This window comes from Chiloscyllium punctatum, chromosome 41 (assembly GCF_047496795.1).
Source record: "Chiloscyllium punctatum isolate Juve2018m chromosome 41, sChiPun1.3, whole genome shotgun sequence".
Taxonomy (NCBI): domain Eukaryota; kingdom Metazoa; phylum Chordata; class Chondrichthyes; order Orectolobiformes; family Hemiscylliidae; genus Chiloscyllium; species Chiloscyllium punctatum.
The window spans coordinates 28939483-28961782 of NC_092779.1; the positions used below are offsets into that span (position 1 = coordinate 28939483).

Consider the following 22300-nt stretch of genomic DNA (forward strand, 5'->3'; position numbering starts at 1 on the left):
CAACAAATTTATTCACAAACTCCCTCTTTCTGCAGATTGTTATATCATCCCCAATTCCTCACTGCTCCCTAAAATCCTGAAACATGGATTCACCTTACAAATAAATGTCCTCCTGTACCTTCCACAGAATAGAAACACCTTTAATTGAATGCAAAAGCTACATTCTCTGTAACTGTAATCAGTGTAGTATACCTTGTCCATTCTACAGACTGTCACAAGTTAATCACAACATCTGCCTATATTTCCCTCCATATCCATATCAAAAGGACTTCCTTAATTTGCTTCTATTCTTTCCAATTATACTCAGAAAATCAACAACAATGGAATCTGTTCCAGTGTTCCTTCTCAAATCTGTGAAAACTAGTGATTGTAATGAGGTCAGCTAGGTGGACCTCATAGAATACAAGTCCCCTGATTGAATCAGATTGACAGCCCCAATCAGGAAGCCCTGGCTGACAGATATAGAAGTGTCAGAAGTTCTTTTCATTCAAAAGCTGGCTTTGTGGAAGCTGAATCAGTGTCAAGGACTTTCCATGTGTAATTAAAGGGTGACGTGGTGATGGGATATTAGCCTCTACGAAGTCATTTAAAAAACCATCCTCTTTTTCATGCTCCAGACGATATTCTTTGTCATCATCTGCAGATAGGAGTTAAAGTTTACAAATATCCTGACAAATCCATTTCTCTTGACCACTCAACTTCCTTTATGCTTTTAGATTATTTGCCAGATATCTATATTGGTTATGTCAAAAATCATCCAACTGAACAAGGATAGGACTAAAATCATCTTAGGCCACCCCGTCACAAATTCTGTAAGCTTAGCAAAATTGCCAGCATTCTTCCTTGCCATTGTCTCAGGGTGAATGAGATAATCTGTAATCTCGTTATTTTACTCTATTCTGATGTGAGCTCCAACCCATATTGTCTCCATTACTAAACCACCTTTGACTGACTGACATTAAACATTGTTTGCCTTTCTCCGTATGTCATAGAACTCATGGCACTCAGCAACAGCACAACATTTCACTACTCCTTTTTTAATGCAATGAACTGCTCATCTCAAGGTTCAATACCTCATTGAAGTACATGTAAAAACAAACCTCAGACTTCAAGCACTGACCCACAAAAACACTCAAAATATAAGTAAACCATGCTTAACACAAAAAAATTCAACTTTAACTTACATATACACATTGTTCTTAACTCTTTTCTAATATCTCATTCTTTCACTCTGTGCCCATACTTTTGATTATATCCCTGTGAAGCATTTTTGAAGTTAGAAATATTCCATCAGCAAGGTTATGGGTGTTTTAGATGATGAGCTGTTTGGAGTTCAGTCCAAACTGCTGTTCTCATTAAACTTTTCGATATGGTGGTAAGGTCATTGAGGAAGGAGAAAAAAAAATCAAATACTTCATTTGAGCAAACGGCTCTATAAATGAACATAAATTGCCCAGGTTTAAAAATGTATGGCTGAATAGGGTATAGGAAAGTGTACCTTACCTTGATTGCAAAGATAAGGACTGATACTTTTGTCCTTAATGTCAACATTGATAGATTCATTTTACAAATGTTCTTCAATTAGGAGGCAGAAACAGCAGTTAATGTTAGCTAACCTTACTTAAAGCTTTGAAAATTTAGCCACACACCTGCATTTCGGAAAGAGGTGGAGCACTGCTGGCCCAAAGGGTGAATCGCCTGTCTCCAGTTTCCATGTCCCACATTGAAACTTCATTATTTCCTTGGGCAGCTGAACAGATATGTTAGCATAAATAAGATGGGACACTTCCTTTTCAGCATGCATATTTATAATTAACATGGCATAAAGTTAAATGTGCAGAGGTTTACATTATGTTCTACATTTTCAACTTGTCTCAAGACAGGCAGTAAAATAACAGAATCATAAAAGTAGACTCTCGACCTCAAAGTTAATTCAAATCATTTATTTAATTGCTTGAGAAATACTTATATTAGGACTTAATCACAGCCACTAAACGAACATTAATTGAACCACAGAAGTTAACTGGAAAATAGAAAGAACAACTTGCTGTTGTCATCAGATGCAAATGGTGCTATGGAAAGCTCTGATCAAAGGTTATAACATTCCTTCCTTCCCACTCACCACCCCCTTGATGGTTTCCACTCAGCTAATTGTATCAACATCTGTCTTGTTCCAGTGAAAGTTACTGGTGGACTTTATCCACAGAAGAAGGAGGTAAAGAGAGCATTATCACTGAGCTTCTATAATGAAGATTTTATTTAATAGAAGGAAATATGCCAATAAATACTGAAGAAGCCTCACAGCTGTTTTCTTATTTGCCAGTGTGAAAGACTTTTGCAGTATTTGTGCTCAGTGACAACCCTGACAATTTTGAAGGTATGAATGTCTGGTCCTCCATCAGCATGTTGTCACTTATGCCACTTTGCACCTCAATCAAGGACCCAGATGACCAACAGGAATGTGAGCCGATCTGCAGCTCTACAGAGGGGATCAACAGAGAGTCATAGCTAGCAGGAGACTATACCCACATGTAAATGATAGTCCTGAAAACATGAGGAAACTATCTTAACTTTCTCATCAATGACATTTGTTAAAGTGAAAAGACACTCGGATTTTCAGTTCTGGCTGGTTCCCAAAAGAGCGTCATCATGGGCGGCATGGTGGCCAGAGACCCGGGTTCAATTGCCGCCTCAGGCGACTGACTGTGTGGAGTTTGCACGTTCTCCCCGTGTCTGCGTGGGTTTCCTCCAGGTGTTCCGGTTTCCTCCCACAGTCCAAAGGTGTGCAGGTCAGGTGAATTGGCCATGCTAATTTGCCCGTAGTGTTAGGTAAGGGTATGGGTGGGTTGTGCTTCGGCAGGTCGGTGTGGACTTGTTGGGCCGAAGGGCCTGTTTCCATACTGTAATGTAATGTAATCTAAATCTAAATCTAATCTAATCTAATCATTTGTGCAAGTGACCAATGAGGCACAAGGATCCCCCTTACAGTATTCAATAAGGAGTGCTCTATTCAACCAATGGGCCCCTACTATGCAACTACAAGATGATGTTTATCCACCTGTACACAAGATACCTGGAGAGCTGCCACATGCCTTTGTACTGCAAAAGTCCCCAATTTCTTAGTACCTTGAAGTAGACTTACTTGCTGGCTGCTTAGAGACAAATATACCCTTTAAAACCAAGCTGACAACTGTTAGGAACCCATTCTATAAGGATCAGGAGCAGTGCAATGATAGGGAATAAATTTAATATTATGAAAGCCACATACTAACCAGTTTTCTTACAGAAGTCACTAGTATGCTCATGATGAGCTTCAGATCCATAAAACAATTTGAAGGCATCCTTCAAAATGTACAAGCAGAACCTCCACAATGGTTGTAGGTTTATTGCACATTGCACAAGATACAATTGCCAGGAGGGGTATAAAAAGTAATAAACTACAAGTAATCTTAATGATGCATGGGATTTACCTGCAATAACCCATGACTGGCAGAGGGGGTGCATAAGCAGACGCCGAACGCGAGCTCTGGCTGGGTGACAATGACTTGAAATAGGCAGTTGAAATCTCATATCCCAACAAGCCATAGTGCCATTACTTGTACCTTTTAAAAAAAAAAGTTAGAAATCATATACAGAAAACTTTACGAGCATGTTCAATTTCAAAGCTCAAAATTATCACCTATTCTAAAAGTAATATTTCTGATAACCATTTGTTTGACGATAATGTAAGCCAAACAAAATTTAGCCACAAAGGCTAACTGTGTCGCAGTTACGTTTCACGATTAGATTTATTTGCCCTACCCAAATGTTATGCAAACATGCTACAGTGCAGAACAAAAACCTCGTAAACAAATATGAGAAATAATACTTACCTATACATAACCAGCATTGATGTATATCTACAGCAAAGGATGTAGTGAGTCCAAGCCTCAAATCATGCTTTAATGTCCAAGCATTTGTTGATGATCTCAGGTCCCAACCAACTAAAGAACCATTAACAGTTGCATAAGCTAAAACAGATTGTGCTCCTGCATTAAAATGATGAATATCCACCACACAGCCATCTTCTTTCGGGTCCAAAGCTCTTGGATAAAAATATAGCAGATAAATTTGCATGAACGTGAACACAATTGTTAGCTTCTTACGGTAAAAGTTCTGTAAAATACCAATAATACTGAGCAAGAGCATTGTTTTTGCAATGAATTTAGATTTGGAACCAGGAATCGTTCTTCCATTCTTGAGATCTTACCATGCACTTATAACCAACACAAAGGTTCACCCTTAAACTTAAGGTCCCACTTTCAAAATTGAGATGATTTACCGTAGAAGAATCAATAACATTTTAAATTCAAACTCTGGATACAGGATGACAATTCTATTTGGCTTAAACTTAAAGCAGTTGTCAGATATTCATTCTAAACCATTCATCTTTTCAGCAATGAAATGAATTTAAGCACATCAATGAGTGTATAATTACTATCAACAGAAATTACTCAGTAGATATGTTAGATATTGTTTGAGCACAAAATTGCTTATAAAAGTAACAATTTGATTTAAGATTAGAAGTGGTTAATAAAAGATAGTTTATTCATCCATTTCTCACATTAATTTATTAATCAAGTTCACATGGGGCAGCACAATTTCAAGCAGATTCACACAAATGTTAATTTCCAACTCAGAACATAAGGCATGTTACTTTAAATTTAAATGCACATGATCTGAAAAAGTATGACTGCTACATAGAATGATGAAAGGAAAACAGAACTAAGCAAGGCTCTTTGATAATCAGGAAGGGCCCAATTACAGTTAAATGTGCTGTTGACAAAGGAACAAGATTTAATTAGAGTGAGATGGAATCAATGAACATTGTTGAACATTGTTTTATCATCAAAATGTGCCTGCACCCAAAGCAAAATTTTTTTAAAACCTTGTAAGTTCACACTGTTCATAACACTAGAAAGCTGTATACATTTAATCTATAACTATTAGGTGAATCTATTTATCAAAGAAGGCACACAGTGGCTCAGCACTGCTGCCTCTCAGTGCCAGGGACCTGGGTTCAATTCTAGCTACAGATGACTGTCTGTGTAGACACTGCAAGTTCTCACCATGTCTGCATGGGTTTTCACTGGGTGTTCCGGTTTCTGCCCACTGTTCAAAGATGTGCAAGTTAGGTGGATTGGCCATCCAAAATTGTCCAGAACTAGGTAGATTAGCCATGGGAAATGCAAAGTTATGGGTATAGGGTAGGGGGCTCGGTGTCGGTGGGGGGGAGGGAGGGAGGGGGATGGGGTCCTTTTCGGAGGGTTGGTGCATACTCGATGGGCCAAATGGCCTCTTTCCGTATTGTAGGGATTCTGTAATGCTAATATTTGGCAGTTTTCTTTAATAACTACATGGCTACATCCAATATTGAGTAATGTATATTGCTAATGGTTGTAGGTCATCTAGATAAGTGAAACATTTATCAAATCTTCAAAAGGTGTCTTGTGAGGATCCAGTTTTACACAATTGTTAATGCATTAAACAATGAACATTTGTATAACAAAAAAGTCATTTAAGCATTGCGTTGTGCATGAAAATAATCAACCCTTTGTACAACCATGATAAAGATGTACATTCAAGTACGCATATGTCATCACTCTCAGGGGTTAACAGTGCTAAAGCCAGAATGCAAAAATAAAACATCAATACTAAATCAGCAAAAGGAAAACTTGCATTTCAATTGTTTAAAAATCTGGCATACATGATAATAGACCAAGGAATCATTAAGTTAGAAAGACTGCTTTTGAAAGAATTTTGGATAGGATTACAAGATAAAAGTCAATTGACTTATGAAAAGACAGAATTGGGTCCATCACTGACACAGAAGGCATTTAAAAATGCTTCATTAAACGAAGCTGTTGCCGTCACTTAAAGATTTCCTTTTTATATCTTGGATAAGCAGCATCAAATATCTGATGTTCATGCTTGCACTACGGTATTGCTAATAGTGCTCAACAAATAGGAAATTGTAAAAATATGCAGCAACATAAAGAGGAAGATGGGTCATACAAATGCTGGCAGATTTCAGAAACACAATGTTTAACTGGAAAACAAAATAATAATGAGGTGAAATGAGAATGGTAACATTATTAAAAATCCAGTGTGCCCTCATTTTTATAAACTGGGGAATGACTCCTCGACCAGACTTCTTGGTTTCTTTTTTAAACATAGTAAATTCCTTAATGGGCTCTTCTAAGAATAATAATTAGAAAACAAATTTTCTTTTCTTCAATCATAACTTCAGGGAACAATTTTATCCACTTATTTTCCATTATTACCATTAATTTCAATGAATAGAAAATGCAAATTATCTATTCACTACTAAACCTTTGAGAATACGTGAAAATAATACTAATATGATAAAACTATGAACATTTTAGAGAATAAGTACCTGCTCTGAAGAGAGTGTATTTTAGGTGATTTTGGAGGTTTGTTGGCCTCAATTCCAAGGAGTTGGATAGTGCCATTGTCTGAAGCCACAGCAAGGTAATGGGAACCTTGGCAGAAAGCCAGAGTTTTAATTTTTCCTCCAATACGAGAATATGTTAAAATTGACCTACAAATACCAATTCAACAAAAAGAAAATTACTCATATCAATTAACGTATTAGAACTAAATAAAATATGTTCCACAGAGAATTGCCAATTTGCTTTAGTTCAGAATAATGAGATATATAAACCTTGGCTCAAATCAAAAATCTCAACACCAGGTTATAGTCCAACAGGTTTATTTGGAGGCACTAGCTTTTGAAGCACTGCTTCTTCATCAGGCACAACCACCTAATGAAGAAGCAAAGTTTTGAAACCTAGTGCCTCCAAATAAACCTGTTGGACTATAACCTGGTGATTTTTAACTTTGTCCACCCCATTCCAACACCAGCTCCTCTAAATCTTGGCTCAAAATCAATCACACTTCTGAAGAAAACACTTCTTTACACAAAAGGTGCTGGAACTTTCTACCAGAATCTGTTATGAGGATAGATCAATTGAAAAATTTAAGGCTGAGATTGATGGATTTTCATTAGACTGGACTAAGAATTATGCAACCAAGACGGATCAATAGATCAGCTGTGATCAGAATAAGCTCAGGAGCTGAATGATCTTTATTATTTCTATCCAAGAATGTTGCATAGAAAACAATTTCAAAACACATTTCCTTATCCACACATATTTTTCCTACAGTAATAATACTGAAATAACAAAGTACAATTTGGTCAAATAAATTATAATCTAACTAGCCACCAAAGTATTGTGGGGGAAACAAAAGAAAACTTAAGTGTTCTCTACCCTGGTTCCAGCCAGTCTTGAAATAGAGAAACATGAGAATTCTGATGTCTTAACTAACACACCTAACTATATGGAAAACTCTTATGCTCTTTTGGATTATATCCCTATGTAATTAAATTCCATCCTTTAAATACACCATCTTTAAAAAAAATTAGAATCAAACTAGTACATCAGAATTTTTAAAATATAAAATAACAGAAGAGAAACTTGACAAGCCACAAGATATACTTACTTTGGAAAAATCAGTCTTTTGCAAAGCCGAAATAAATTATATTAAGCTTATTGTAACCACCACAAAGCTGCAATTGTTTAATGAAGAGACTCTGTAAACGCTTATACAGAAAAGATATGACAAATTGCCACAATTTGAAACAATGTTTCTTGTACAATTCTCTGTTAAGTTATTTCTACATGACTTCATAAAATACTGTGAAACAGTAACCTACACTGAAGACACTAGAACAGAAGTAGTTAATTAGAGTAGCAACAATGGCTTCAAGCTGGTCGGAGAAAGAGAGTGAAAGTCATTCTAAAGTGAACTAACTTTAAATAACCATTCTTATCTTTATGTCCTCCTCATAAATTTGATTGCCATTTGCATTGTTTCCTTTCTTCCATTTCACTTGCAGTGCAGTTCTGGTTGATGGAGAAAGTGAGGACTGCAGATGCTGGAGATCAGAGCTGAAAATGTGTTGCTGGAAAAGCGCAGCAGGTCAGGCAGCATCCAAGGAACAGGAGAATCGACGTTTCGGGCATCAGCCCTTCTTCAGGAATGAGGAAAGTGTGCCCAGCAGACTAAGATAAAAGGTAGGGAGGAGAGACTTGGGGGAGGGGCGTTGGGAATGTGATAGGTGGAGGGAGGTCAAGGTGAGGGTGATAGGCCGGAGTGGGGTGGGGGCGGAGAGGTCAGGAAGAAGATTGCAGGTTAGGAAGGCGGTGCTGAGTTCGAGGGATTTGACTGAGACAAGGTGGGGAAGGGGAAATGAGGAAACTGGAGAAATCTGAGTTCATCTCTTGTGGTTGGAGGGTTCCCAGGCGGAAAATAAGGCGCTCTTCCTCCAACCGTCATGTTACCATAGTCTGGCGACGGAGGAGTCCAAGGACCTGCATGTTCTTGGTGGAGTGGGAGGGGGAGTTGAAGTGTTGGGCTACGGGGTGGTTGGGTTGGTTGGTCTGGGTGTCCCAGAGGTGTTCTCTGAAATGTTCCGCAAGTAGGCGGCCTGTCTCCCCAATATAGAGGAGGCCACATCGGGTGCAATAGATGATGTGTGTGGAGGTGCAGGTGAATTTGTGGCGGATATGAAGTGTCCCTTGGGGCCTTGGAGGGAAGTAACCGCAAGAAATGCAAAACTTGCGCCCACACCTCTCCCCTTACTTCCCTCCAAGGAGAGACATATGCATCATTATACCTTCTGCATTCCAAACACATTAAAATGGGACAACCTGTCTGCATATGCCAGAAACAACGGCCGTCAAAGAGGATGAATGGGAGCTATCTTGAACACCATTAGCAGAGCATCCAGACAAGCATCTGGTGTACTGTTGAAGACAGACCATTAGACGTAATCGCTTAAACAATGCAACTCTGGCTGTAGTAGGAATGTGTTCGGACATAATCTCATCTTGTAAATAAGAAAGCTGGAAAACGCTTTTCATAATCATATTAGGCCAAGCAGAAATTTGGAATAATCAGGTCAACTATGAGCTTTCTGAATTGCTTGAGGGGTCAAACAGAATTGCCTGCCTTCTCACCTTACTAGTCAAGAACTATTTGGTTTTAAACACATAACGACTTAGCCTTCTGTGGCAGTCAATTCCACAGATTCATCAACCCTTGGCTGAAGAAATTCCTCCTAATCTCAGATCTAAAGGGTCATTCCTTCACTCTCAGATAGTGTCCTTGAGTCCTAATCTCTCCTACCAGTGGAAACAATTTATCCACATCCACTCTACCCAACCCGCTTAGTATTCTGTAAGTTTCAATCATATCTCCCCCTCATCCTTTGAAACTCCAATAAGTACAGACCCAAAGTCCTCAAATGCTCCTCACATAGCAAGCCCTTCATCCCCAGGATCAACTGTGTATACCTCCTCTGGACCCCCTCCAAGGACAGCACATCTGTCCTTTGATACAGGATGTAAAACTGTTCACAACATTCTAAATCTGGGCTGCCAGAGCCTTATACAGCTTCTGCATTGTATCCCTACTTTTGTATTTTAGCCCACTCTAAATGAGTGCTAACATTGCCAACTGAACCTGCATGTTAACTTTAAGGAGAATCTAGGACTCTTAAGTCCCTTTGTGCTTCTGATTTCTGAAGCCTTTCCAGAGTTAGAAAATAGTCTATGCCTCGATTCTTCCTACCAAAGTGTACAATATCTCACTGCTCTATTCCATCTATCAGTTCTTTGTCCATTCTCCAAGTTTAAGTTTTATTGCAGCCTCACACGCCCCACAATACTATCTGACCCTTCATCTACCCTTACGTCATCTGTAAACATAGCAGCAATGGCCTCAGTTCCATTGCCCAGATCATTAATATATAACATGAGTAATTGTGTTCCCAACACTGACCACAGTAGGATTCCACTAGTTACCAGCTGCCATGTAGAAAAATACTCTTTAATCCCCACTCTCTGCCTTCTGCCAGTCAGCCAATCGTCTATCCATGCCAGTACCTTGCTCCTAACATTGTGGGCTCTTATTTAGCAGCCTCCAATGTGGTACATAGTCTGAAAATCTAAATAGATCACGTCCATTGGCTCTCCTTTGTCTAAGCTGCATGTTACCTCCTCAAAGAATTAGAACAGATTTGTCATGCATGGTCTCCCCTTGACAAAGCCATGCTGACTCAGCCCTATTATACGATGCGCTTCCAAGTACTCGGCAATCTCATTCTTAATAATGGACTTTAAAATCTTACCAATAATGGAGGTCAGGCTAACTGGCCTATAACTTCCAGTCTTCTGCCTCCTTTCCGTCTTAAACAGGTGTGTTTAAACTATTGGCCAGTTTCCAGTCTTTGGGACCATCCCAGACTCTAGTGATTCCTGAAAGATCAAGACCAATCTCCTCAGCCATCTCCTCCTGTAATCCATCCTGTCTAAGTAACTTATCCAACTTCAGACCTTTCGGCTTCCCCAGCATCCTCTCCATCATGATCGCCACTCCACTCACCTCTGCCTCCTGATGGTGGCAGAGTAGCAGGGCTGCGTGCAGGTCCTTGGCCTAGGCTCATCTGCTCTCAGGTGTTTTCTTTATTCCTGCTCTTTCACTTTTCATCTTTCATTTTCCTTTACTTTGAAGCCTTATCTGGAGGGTTAGTTAGCAAAATCGGCATGACAGCTAGGGCAGGCCATGTGTGGAATGACAGTTCCTCTGGACAACTGGAGGCAGTGGCGGCAGCAAGGGTGTCCTCCTGGCATTCAGGGCCAGCGGCAGCAATGGCAGCGAAGCTCCTCCAGCGATTGGAGGCAGTAGCGGTGACAGACTTTAAGATGGTGGCACTGGCAAGGCGACATAGTCATAGAGTCATAGAGATGTATAGCATGGAAACAGACCCTTCGGTCCAACCAGTCCATGCCAACCAGATATCCCAACCCAATCTAGTCCCACCTGCCAGCACGAGGCTCATATCCCTTCAAACCCTTCCTATTCATATACCCATCCAAATGCCTCTTAAATGTTGCAATTGTGCCAGCCTCCACCACTTCCTCTGGCATCTCGGAGGGTGACTGGAGCTGGACTCTCAACGAGACATCAGTGGCAGGATGAATGAGGTTCAGCATGTGTGGCATCAGTGTTTGCAAGGTGAACCCAGTGTCGAAGAGATGGTACCTGAAGAGTGATGACTCCTATGTTGAGTGTCTCCAGCACAGGCAGTGGACGAGGGCCAGTGGCGCCGGTGTCGCTGTCGAGCAGTTTCAGGGCTCAGGATTCTTTCAGATATAGCTTTTATTCTTAAACTATTCAAAAATGACACCAGGTTCTGGCAAGTGAAGTTTTTCATTGCATTTTATTGTACTAATCACTGTAAAATGCAAGTGACAATAAATAAATCATTAATTAATCATGACTGCCAAAGTTCTGATATGCTACTGGTTTCTTCACTGCGAAGACTGATACTACCTCTTCACACTCAGTTTCCAGCAGTCCAATGTCCACTCTTTCATCTCTCTTACCTCTGGCTTCACACTAATCTTCACCACACTGTATGCTTAGTCTTTTACTTTTACACTGTCCCTGACTTCCCTTGCCTCATCCTTCCCTTAGTATGTTTCTTCTTTCTTGCGATGAATTGCTGCTCTGCCTCCCGAATTACTCCCCAAACCCCTGCCATTGCTGCTCCACCATCTTCTTTGCTATGATCCCCTTGTGATCACCTCTGGCCAGCTCCTCCCTCATGTCTTTGCAGTTACCTTTACTCAGTTGTAACACCATTACATCCAATTCAAGCTTCTCTCTTCAAACTGCAAATTCTATCTTTTTAGGTCAATGGTGTTCCTAGGGGCTCCTTCACCTTAAGCTTCCCTAATCATATTAGTCTCATTACATATCACCCCCTCCAAATCCAGAATTGCTTGTTCCTTGGTGGGGTCTAACACACACTACTCCAAAAGCAAACATCTCAGACATTCCATGAATTCCTTTGTTTGAGATCTGCTACTATGGAAAATAAAGAACATGAAAGCATGGGAAGGGTTAAAGCATGAAGAATACTGGGAATCTGTGTTCTGTGGAAGGCAGGATAGGATAACCATAGTGGAACATTCTTACACCAATTAGCAGAGTAAGGTTAAGGCTGAAAGGTCAATATGGCAAGATAAGATAAACACAAATAATAAAGCAAGTTTCTCTGTTAAGTGTTTTTATGACAGGATTGGACAATAAATATTTGGGACATGACATTAAAATATCTAATTAATAGTCAATAAAGTCAGCTCGAGACAGGAGACTATGGTAACAGATGGAATAGCTAAATATCTATCATGACAGGTTAGTCTTGAATGGAAGATCACTGTAGCATAGTTAGCAATAAATATCTACATTAAAATAACATTAAGTAGAATGTACAACTGAAGAGATAATGGGGACTAACATCACTGGTTTATTGTGTAGCTAGAGTGAGGTACTTTGATTAATATAATTAGACATGCTGATAATCCAACAGAAACATGATAAGAAAAATATAAAACTCCACGGACCCTGAGGTTCGTGGGCTTTCGAGAATCTGCTTTCTCAGTGTCACAGTTTTCTGATTGCAAATAAAAGACCTACTTCCTGAAGAACACGCTGCGTCTCCTGGCGGTTCTCTATATTTTCTCCACAACAAATTTGGCACTGCGAGCAGGGTCGTGCAGAGACCCACCTGGACAGAGGGCAGCAGTAACCGGGCGCTTCTTGGTACACCAGGGGCACTCCCGAGACTGACAGAATAAAAGGTACCCAACAAGAAAAGTTAGCATTTTTGCTGTGAATTTGGACTATTTGGCTTGGGATGGTCCTTGGGGACTCGGAGGTGTGGGAACCTGCTAGAGGATCGCTCCGATCCAAGATCCAAAGGCGAGGTGTAAATTGCTGCTGAAGGGGACGTGGAGAATTGGTCAAGAAAACTGCGCAGTGGGGTAAGGGGTGAGTTAGAATAGAAAGTAGCAATTATTGAGTAAACATTTCACGTGGTGTATATAAGACCCTATAGATAGATAGGGCAGAATAACTAAGGGGAAATTGTTTTACTGGAAGTGCTGATAGACCTGTTCAGAAAGCCGGCAGATTGGTACTGGATGATTAAAAGTAAAATAGCAGAGAATAGTCATAGTGTTATAGTGTTCCTAGACTGTTAAATGTTTAAGTAAAGCTCTGAGAAAGATTGATTTACGGCTGTGTGTGTGCGCGCGTGTGCGTCTGTGAGAGAGAGAGAGAGCGCGAGGGCGAGTGTGAGGGCGTGAGAGAGCGAGAGAGCAAGTGAGAGAGAGCGCGAATGAGTGCGAGAGCGAGAGAGAGCGCGAGAGCGAATGCAAATGTGAGAGAGAGCAAGAGCAAGTGAGAGAGAGGGCTTTTGCCCGAAACGTTGATTTCGCTGCTCGTTGGATGCTGCCTGGACTGCTGTGCTCTTCCAGCACCACTAGTCCGGTATTTGATTTTCAGCATCTGCAGTCATTGTTTTTACCAAGTGAGAGAGAGAGCGAATGAGTGAGGGAGAGAGCGAGAGCGAGTAAGAGCGAGAGAACGCGAGAGAGCGTGAGGAGAGAGTGAGAGCGCGAGAGAGAGAGCGAGAGTGTGAGAGCAAGTACCAGGCGCCACACCACATGTAACCTTACTGGCAAATAAGGGATATCAATCTAAAGACTTAGGATCTATGGCCAGGCATGAAGAAACAGTTAGGGAATAGCATATGCTCATGACAGGGGTTTGGGAATCCGGGGTTGTCAGCTATATTAAAATCCTAGCATGCTGCAACAGGGAATCCGAACGAAGTCAAGGTAACACCCCAGTGAAGCATGCCAGTGACAGTGGAGGAAGATGATCAATGTGGTAATGAGCAATTGGATGCATTACTAGCCACTTTGTGGTCACAGCATGACACAGATCTGGGGAGAGTGAAATCAGTTAGCCCAGTGTAAAGAAGTTTGAAACCAGGAGTTGGGATAGTAGTGAAATTTCTGACGAATGAAGTTATCCTAAGGTTTGGTATACCATCAGAAATTAGTTCAGACAATGGGTTTGCCTTCGTTCAGAAAGTAGTTAAGTTGGTGCTGCAGTCTTTGAGAATCAAACAGAGGTTTGGGTGCGTGTATCATCCCCAGTCACAGGGTATGGTGGAAAGGATTAATGGGACATTGAAAGCCAAATTAAACAAGGTCTGCGTAAGCACCAACCTTAATTGGGTTGATGTGCTGCCGCTGGCACTAATGAGTTACCGCATGCAGACTAATCGCATGACCAACCTAACACCGCATGAGATGCTCACAGATAGACCTATACCAGTGCCCAGGTGGAGAGGCCCATACGAAGGGCCTAGCTTGGAGCAGTTAAGCTTAGAACTTAAGCAATATATGCAGCAGCTAACTGTGACATGAGAATATACACCTGCAGGAAACACAAAGGGAACCACCACCTGTTAATGAGGAAGAACCTATTAAACCCGGGGATTGGGTGTACGTGCGGGTTTTTCCGAAGACACTGGAATGAGCCAAGGAGAGAGGGACCTTTCGTAGCGACTACTGCCATCCAAATGGAAAGACAACACATATGGTACCACCTTAATCATTTACTAAAGCTCTCCCACCAGCATAAACTAACTCTAACACTGAGGCAAGTGGAGCTGAGGCCGAGGAACTTGGACACGGGCAGGCCACACAGGAGGCTAGTACCCCTCAGCAGGGTTCCGAACAAGGTACAGGTGAAGTTCTTGGGGATATTGATCATTCTAGAAATGATTGTGATGGAGATGTGGAGCATAGTTCTCCTAGCAGCGGAGATGGGGCAAGACATGGGGGATGCCAATGATACCCCCGTCTCTGATGCCAGGCCTGCATACTCAGACTTGGAGACCATTAACTTGGCAGACCTGGACTGGTAATGCCAGGATCATTCAGGCTGAAAGGCAAAGACATATTAGATCTCGCTGCCCTCACATGGGTATGTGCCCGTGACAGTCACTGGTATCAATGGGCAAACTATACAGCCACAATGAAGGCTAGATAGGACTGTTTCTTGTGTACTGAGGCAACCCCCCTCATACTACATTGTCCCTATGCCCTATAACTCGACCACCTGTACTCAATGGCGTTCGCAGCACTCGAGCCGACCTCTTAACCCAGATGAATCATCAACTTACAGGCAATCCCATTGCCCGTTTTGGTGCCTCCTACTTCAGGCCTATACGTTCTATCAGCAGAATGATGTGGGCAGGCAGCAACCCCAACTGTGGTGTGGCTACCAGTAAGACTAATTACACGTTCCCAGTGGTTGCTTTCAGGATACGGGAAGGGTTGAGTTTTGACTGCTTTAAGGGAAATGGCTCCACACCAGTAGGTTATTTTAAGGGTCTTTTCGGGAATATGATTGAGTTAGAGGTGGACACCACATTTGGGGCTGTTTCAAATTCTCAACGCGCCCCACTGACAGGTACTTGGTGGCTGTGTGGAAAGAAAGGACGGTTGCGTCTGATGCTGCCCGCTGACTGGAGTGGCAGCTGTGCCCGTCTAATGCTCCTACACGAGGTAGTTATATTGCCACACACGCAGCTTGACGCTACATCATAGCCAGCTTTGCACTGAAATAAGTGACGGCACGTTCCTGATCCAACAATTCGGATTGGTAGCACAGGACAGCCAAGAAGTATTCCTCATGACTTTAAGGCCCGCAATGAGATTGCTGCAGGCTGGGAGGCTCTCATCCCAGGGATAGAGGTTAGCATGAATGCTGAATGGATTAATTACATTTATTACAACCAGCAGAGATTTATCAATTATACTGATGATGCCCTTGTGAACTTGAGATAACAGTTCGATGCTACTGCTACTACTAAAATGACATGGCAAAACAGACAGGCCTTAGATTGGATACTGGCAGAAAAAAGCAGGGTTTGTGAGATGTTTGGGGAACATTGCTATACCTTTATTCCTAACAACACTAGCCCTGGGGGATCTTTTACTAAAGCATTGGAAAAACTAAAGAATCTAAGACGGGAGCTAAAAGACAATACGGGGTTTGGACATCAGGCTTTTGATTGGCTGAATAATATATTAGGGTCTTGGGGAGCATGGTTTGTCAAGATTGGCCTTATTGTAGGTGCAGTTTTGCTTGTTGTTGCCTTCATCTTTTGTTGTGCTTTACCTTTTATTAAATCCTGGTTAGTTCGCGTCACTACACAGCAACGTGTGGTCATTTCAGCAACCCCAGGAAGTGCTTACTCCTCTGATGGAACTCCACCGCTCTATCATGATGATCTAACAACCGCCACAGTACAAGGAATAGATCCACGTGTGGACGTCGATGATACTTCTGAAGAATGTGCAGATCCTAGATTGTGAGGGATCTTGGGTCTTTTTTCCTGTTCAGGTTATTGGAGGGGAGGTTTTTGGCCCAAGGGACCCCAGGAATGGAGGAAGAACCCTCCAATGGATTTAGATTACTTACAGTGTGGAAACAGGCCCTTCGGCCCAACAAGTCCACACCGCCCCGCCGAAGCGCAACCCACCCATACCCCTACGTCTACCCCTTACCTACACTACGGGCAATTTAGCATGGCCAATTCACCTGACCTGCACATTTTTGGACTGTGGGAGGAAACCAGAGCACCCGGAGGAAACCCACGCAGACACGGGGAGAACGTGCAAACTCCACACAGTCAGTCGCCTGAGGCAGGAATTGAACCCAGGTCTCTGGCGCTGTGAGGCAGCAGTGCTAACCACTGTGCCACCGTGACGACTCCAAAAGTTATTGTCTTCTTTCTCTGGGGGAGACCAGTAGGTCTCGGGTGGGGGCAGAATATGAAAAATAAAGAACATGAAAGCATGGGAAGGGTTAAAGCATGGCAATCTGTGTTCTGTGGAAGGCAGGATAGGATAACCATAGTGGAACATTCTTACACCAATTAGCAGAGTAAGGTTAAGGCTGAAAGGTCAATATGGCGAGATGAGATAAACACAAATAATAAAGCAAGCTTCTCTGTAAAGTATTATTATGACAGGATTGGGACAATAAATATTTGGGACATGACATTAAAATATCTAATTAATAGTCAGTAGAGTCAGCTTGAGATAGGAGACTATTGTAACAGATGGAATAGCTAAATATCTATCATGACAGGTTAGTCTGGAATTGAAGATCACTGCAGCACAGTTAGCAATAAATATTTAGTTATGACATTAAAATAACATTAAGTAGAATGTACAACTAAAGAGATAATGGGGTCTAACATCACTGGTTTATTGTGTAGCTAGAGTGAGGTCCTTTGATTAATATAATTAGACATGCTGATAAGCTAACAGAAACATGATAAAAAAAATATAAAAATCCACGGACCCTGAGGTTTGTGGGCCTTCGAGAATCTGCTTTCTCAGTGTCACGGTTTTTTTTGTTTGCAAATAAAAGACCTACTTCTTGAAGAACTCTCTGCATCTCCTGGTGGTTCTCTATATTATCTCCACAACACTACCATCTTCATTTCACAAGTCCAGTAACATAGTGAAACTCCTCCCTGATTTTTGTAATAGTCTGTGTAACAAGGATGCTATCTCCTTCCATACTGAAAATACAGAAACATTGACTAAGCTTTCCTCATCACTCCTACAAGTTGACCAAGCATGTGGATGAGGGTAGAGCAGTGGATGTAGTGTACATGGATTTTAGTAAGGCATTTGATAAGGTTCCCCATGGTAGGGTTATGCGGAAAGTCAGGAGGCATGGGATAGAGGGAAATTTGGCCAATTGGATAGAAAACTGGCTAACCGGTAGAAGTCAGAGAGTGGTGGTAGATGGTAAATATTCAGCATGGAGTCCAGTTACAAGTGGAGTTCCGCAGGGATCAGTTCTGGGTCCTCTGCTGTTTGTAATTTTTATTAATGACTTAGAGGAGGGAGTCGAAGGGTGGGTCAGTAAATTTGCAGATGATACAAAGATAGGTGGAGTTGTGGACAGTGAGGAGGGCTGTTGTCGGCTGCAGAGGGACTTAGATAGGATGCAGAGCTGGGCTGAGGAGTGGCAGATGGAGTTCAACCCTGCCAAGTGCGAGGTTGTCCATTTTGGAAGAACAAATCAGAATGCGGAATACAGGGTTAATGGTAGGGTTCTTGGTCAGGTGGAGGAACAGAGGGATCTTGGGGTCTATGTACATAGATCTTTGAAGGTTGCCACTCAGGTGGATAGAGTTTGTAAGAAGGCCTATGGAGTATTATCGTTCATTAGCAGAGGGATTGAATTCAAGAGTCGTGAGGTGATGTTGCAGCTGTACAGGACTTTGGTTAGGCCACATTTGGAGTACTGTGTGCAGTTCTGGTCGCCTCACTTTAGGAAAGATGTGGAAGCTTTGGAGAGGGTGCAGAGAAGATTTACCAGGATGTTGCCTGGAATGGAGAGTAGGTCGTACGAGGATAGGTTGAGAGTTCTCGGCCTTTTCTCGTTGGAACGGCGAAGGATGAGGGGTGACTTGATCGAGGTTTATAAGATGATCAGAGGAATAGATAGAGTGGACAGTCAGAAACTTTTTCCCCGGGTACAACAGAGTGTTACAAGGGGACATAAATTTAAGGTGAAGGGTGGAAGGTATAGGGGAGATGTCAGGGGTGGGTTCTTTACCCAGAGAGTGGTGGGGGCATGGAATGCGCTGCCCGAGGGAGTGGTAGAGTCAGATTCATTGGCGACCTTTAAGCGGCATTTGGATAGGTACATGGATGGGTGCTTAATCTAGGATAGAAGTTCGGCACAACATCGTGGGCCGAAGGGCCTGTTCTGTGCTGTATTGTTCTATGTTCTATGTTCTATGTTCTACACTCCCCTCAATATGCGACAAAGCTGGCAAAATGTAGGGTCATGATTTAGTAACACCTTCTGAGGAGGTACTGATGGAGGGAGGTTCTGAATACAGGGATGTCCTCTTTCCAAGGGAAATGAACGAGAGGCAAGCTGAATCACCACGGTAGTTTGGATGCAGTGCTACAAGGAAATAAATAATCTCTTGCAGCCTGTCACTGTCTACTAAATACTTGTGGGTGGCACGGTGGCACAGTGGTTAGCACTGCTGCCTCACAGCGCCAGAGACCCGGGTTCAATTCCCGCCTCAGGTGACTGACTGTGTGGAGTTTGCACGTTCTCCCGGTGTCTGTGTGGGTTTCCTCCGGGTGCTCCGGTTTCCTCCCACAGTCCAAAGATGTGCAGGTCAGGTGAATTGGCCATGCTAAATTGCCCGTAGTGTTAGGTAAGGGGTAAACGTAGGGGTATGCGTGGGTTACGCTTCGGCGGGTCAGTGTGGACTTGTTGGGCCGAAGGGCCTGTTTCCACACTGTAATGTAATGTAATCTAAATACTTCATGTCCTTATGAGTAAAAGTTAGCATCATAAGCTTGTCACGGCAAAGGAATACCATACATAAGATTGGCTGTCAGGCATCTCCATCACACAACTGATGTACAATCAATGAATTGCATCTATCCAGGAGTACCACTTGCACCAGAGATGCTGTCTCCTCTTTAGCATTTGCCATGGATTGTAATTAAAATAGAAAAAGGATATACAACACTCAGCAACTTGTGCACCACCAGCTCACTGGCATCTAAATAGAACCAGAGAAAACTATACATCACAGCTTCTCACCAAAGGTTTGTAAGGAACAAGGACACCACCACAAAAGCTAACTTGAGGAGGGACATCTGATAAATATGAGATGCATATATAAAACATTAACGATTTCCATTATCTTTAGATATTTCGCTGTACTCAACCACCTTTTCACTCAGAACCTTTTCCCGCAGTCTTCTCATGAAGTGCTGTACAGCAACATTCATTGGCAGTCCCTTGCAGATGAAAATGATTTGCTTCGACTCTCGGGGAGAGTCCTGAGGTGGCTGTACAGACTAATGCTGCTACCACAGGCTTTATTATTCTTGGGACAAAAGATGGTCGCAATAAGGGATGGTTGGGACAATAGTGTGGCAGCAGGCTCATTTTGCTGTTCTCAGCTACCTTCTGCTCTTTCCCAACAGCAAGTCTCGAGATGCTCGACGTCTTCTAGTAGGCTCCTTCTCCACTTTGGACAGTCTTGGGCCAGTGATTCCCAAGTGTCTCTGGGAAAGCCACACTTCACCAGTGAGGCCTTGAGGGAATCACTGAAGCACTTCCTCTGTCCACCTTAGACTCAGCTGCTGTTTCAGAGCTCTGAGCAGAGCACCTTCTTGGAGAGTCTCTTGTTGGTCATGTGGATGACATGGTGGTCAGTGCCTCGATGCTGGGGATGTTGGTCTGGTCAAGGACGCTGCGGTGTTGGTGCATCTTTCTTCTCAACGGATTCACAGGATCTTGCGCAGATAGCATTGCTGGCACTGCTCCAGCACTTTGAGGTGTTTGCTGTAGACAGTACACATCCCACAACCATATAGAAGAGCGGGAAATACCACCGCTCTGTAAACCATGATCTTGGTGTCAAATCTGATGTTGTCCTTGAACACCCGTTGCTACCGCAGTGTTTGGCCACCTGAAGAACACTGGAGGCAGAGCTGGATCTCTTCAACAATAGCTGCTTTGGCAGTCAGAACACTTCTGAGGTATTGAAAATGGTCAATGTTCTCAAAGGCCTCCCTGTCAATCTTAATGATTGGAGGACTCACTTCATGCCTAGCCAGGTTGGTGGAGAACCTTTTTCTTGCATATGTTCAGGTCAAGACCCGTGCCCTCATATGCCTCAGTGAATGTGCTGACGATGGTCTAGAGCACATCCTCAGATAGCACACACACAAGCATTGACTGCATACTGCAGCTCAATGACACTGGTTGGGGTGACTTTGGCTTTACCTTAAAGTGGCAGAGGCTGATTAATTGCCTGCAGGTTCTGCAAGTTAGCTCCATTCAAGTGGGGAACTTGTTGGCAGTGAGGTGAAGTGTTGCAACGAGGTAGATCGAGAATAGTGATAGGGCAACGCAATCCTGCTCAACACCAGTCCAAACAGGGTATGGGTCTTTGCAGGTGTCATTTGTCATTACCATGGCTTCCATTGCATTGTGGAGCAGGAGAGGGATTGTGACAAACTTTATGGTGTAACCAAAGCAGAGGAGAATGCTTCATAATGCTCTCTGATTGACTATGTCAAATGCCCAAGGTCATATACAAGAGTAGGTTATTTTCTCTACATTTCTCCTGCATCTGTTGCACAGTGAAAAATCCTGTTTATTGTGCCCCTCCAGGGCTGGAAGCCACACTGCAACTCCAGGAGGAGTTCCTCAACCACAGGGAGGGGCAGGTTGAAGAGGACCTTGATGATGACCTTTCCCCAACGGTCAATAGTAGGGCGATTCCCCTGAAGTTACCACAGTTGTGCCCTTGAAAATGCTCTGACTACGACCTCTTGGAGCTCGCCTGGGATGCTCTCCCACTTCCAGATAAGGTAGACAAGGCCATATAGCTGCAGCAAGAGCTCTTTGCTTCTGCACATCAATGCTTCAGTGGGGATAATGTCTGTTCCAGCAGCCTTGCTGTCCTTAAACTAGTGGATAGCCTTCTCTACCTCATGCAGGGCTGCGGTATTGCTGAGCTTGTGGTGTGTAGCATGCATGCCACAGCAACAATCACAACATACGGGATTCACAGCACTATCTGTTTCTATCAATGCAAGCAACTTGCTCACATACCCAAGCTAACATCTTTTAATGTCTCTTACACGAGTGGGAGAGGGGGTATGAGGGAAGGGATGCATGTGCATGCGTGTACGTGCGTGCAGCAGTGAAAAATTAGGGTGCTGACAACACTTGAGCACCTGCCAAAATACAGGAGTGAGATGAGTATGCATGTGGGGATGGGGAAATTAGGTTTCTGCAGTGAGAACTCCTGCAAGCAGCTACTCCCAGCTATACAAGAACAAAATCTTCATAAAACCATGGATAAAGGTGGTATCTCGTGACTAATAAATCTTTGTGTTTTTCTCTGCAGCCTTCAGATCCTGCTCATAATCCAGGGCTAGAACAGGAAGAGTTCAAGATTACATCCCTGAGGAGGAATAGCCAGGACCCTCACAGGAAGCACCATCAAGACATTCAATCACACCTTCCACTTGTATAGAACCACACATCCACTGGAGGAGCTGGAAGAGGAAGAAATATCCAAGTTCTTTAACATTCTGAGGATTGCTGGAGAACAGGCTCCTCTTGTGACAAATATCAATGATGAGTTTTTTTTGGGATTACATGTTTACATTTAAAAGGAGGAACTGGAATATGAAACTACAGAAGAACCCTGATTATCCGAAGAACACGG

At 42.7% G+C, this 22300-nt stretch overlaps 1 protein-coding gene across 3 annotated transcripts in view; it reads right to left on the reverse strand.

The window, feature by feature from the left end:
* pik3r4 (phosphoinositide-3-kinase, regulatory subunit 4) overlaps positions 1-22300 on the reverse strand; it is a 98113-nt gene that overhangs the window by 9771 nt on the left and 66042 nt on the right. For all 3 annotated transcript variants that reach the window (XM_072560636.1, XM_072560634.1, XM_072560637.1), the window contains exons 13-16: positions 6437-6601; positions 3873-4084; positions 3471-3602; positions 1650-1750 (exon numbers count right to left, since the gene is read on the reverse strand). In XM_072560636.1, coding sequence (XP_072416737.1) covers positions 1650-1750; positions 3471-3602; positions 3873-4084; positions 6437-6601 — 610 coding nt within the window. The remainder of the gene's footprint in view (positions 1-1649; positions 1751-3470; positions 3603-3872; positions 4085-6436; positions 6602-22300) is intronic.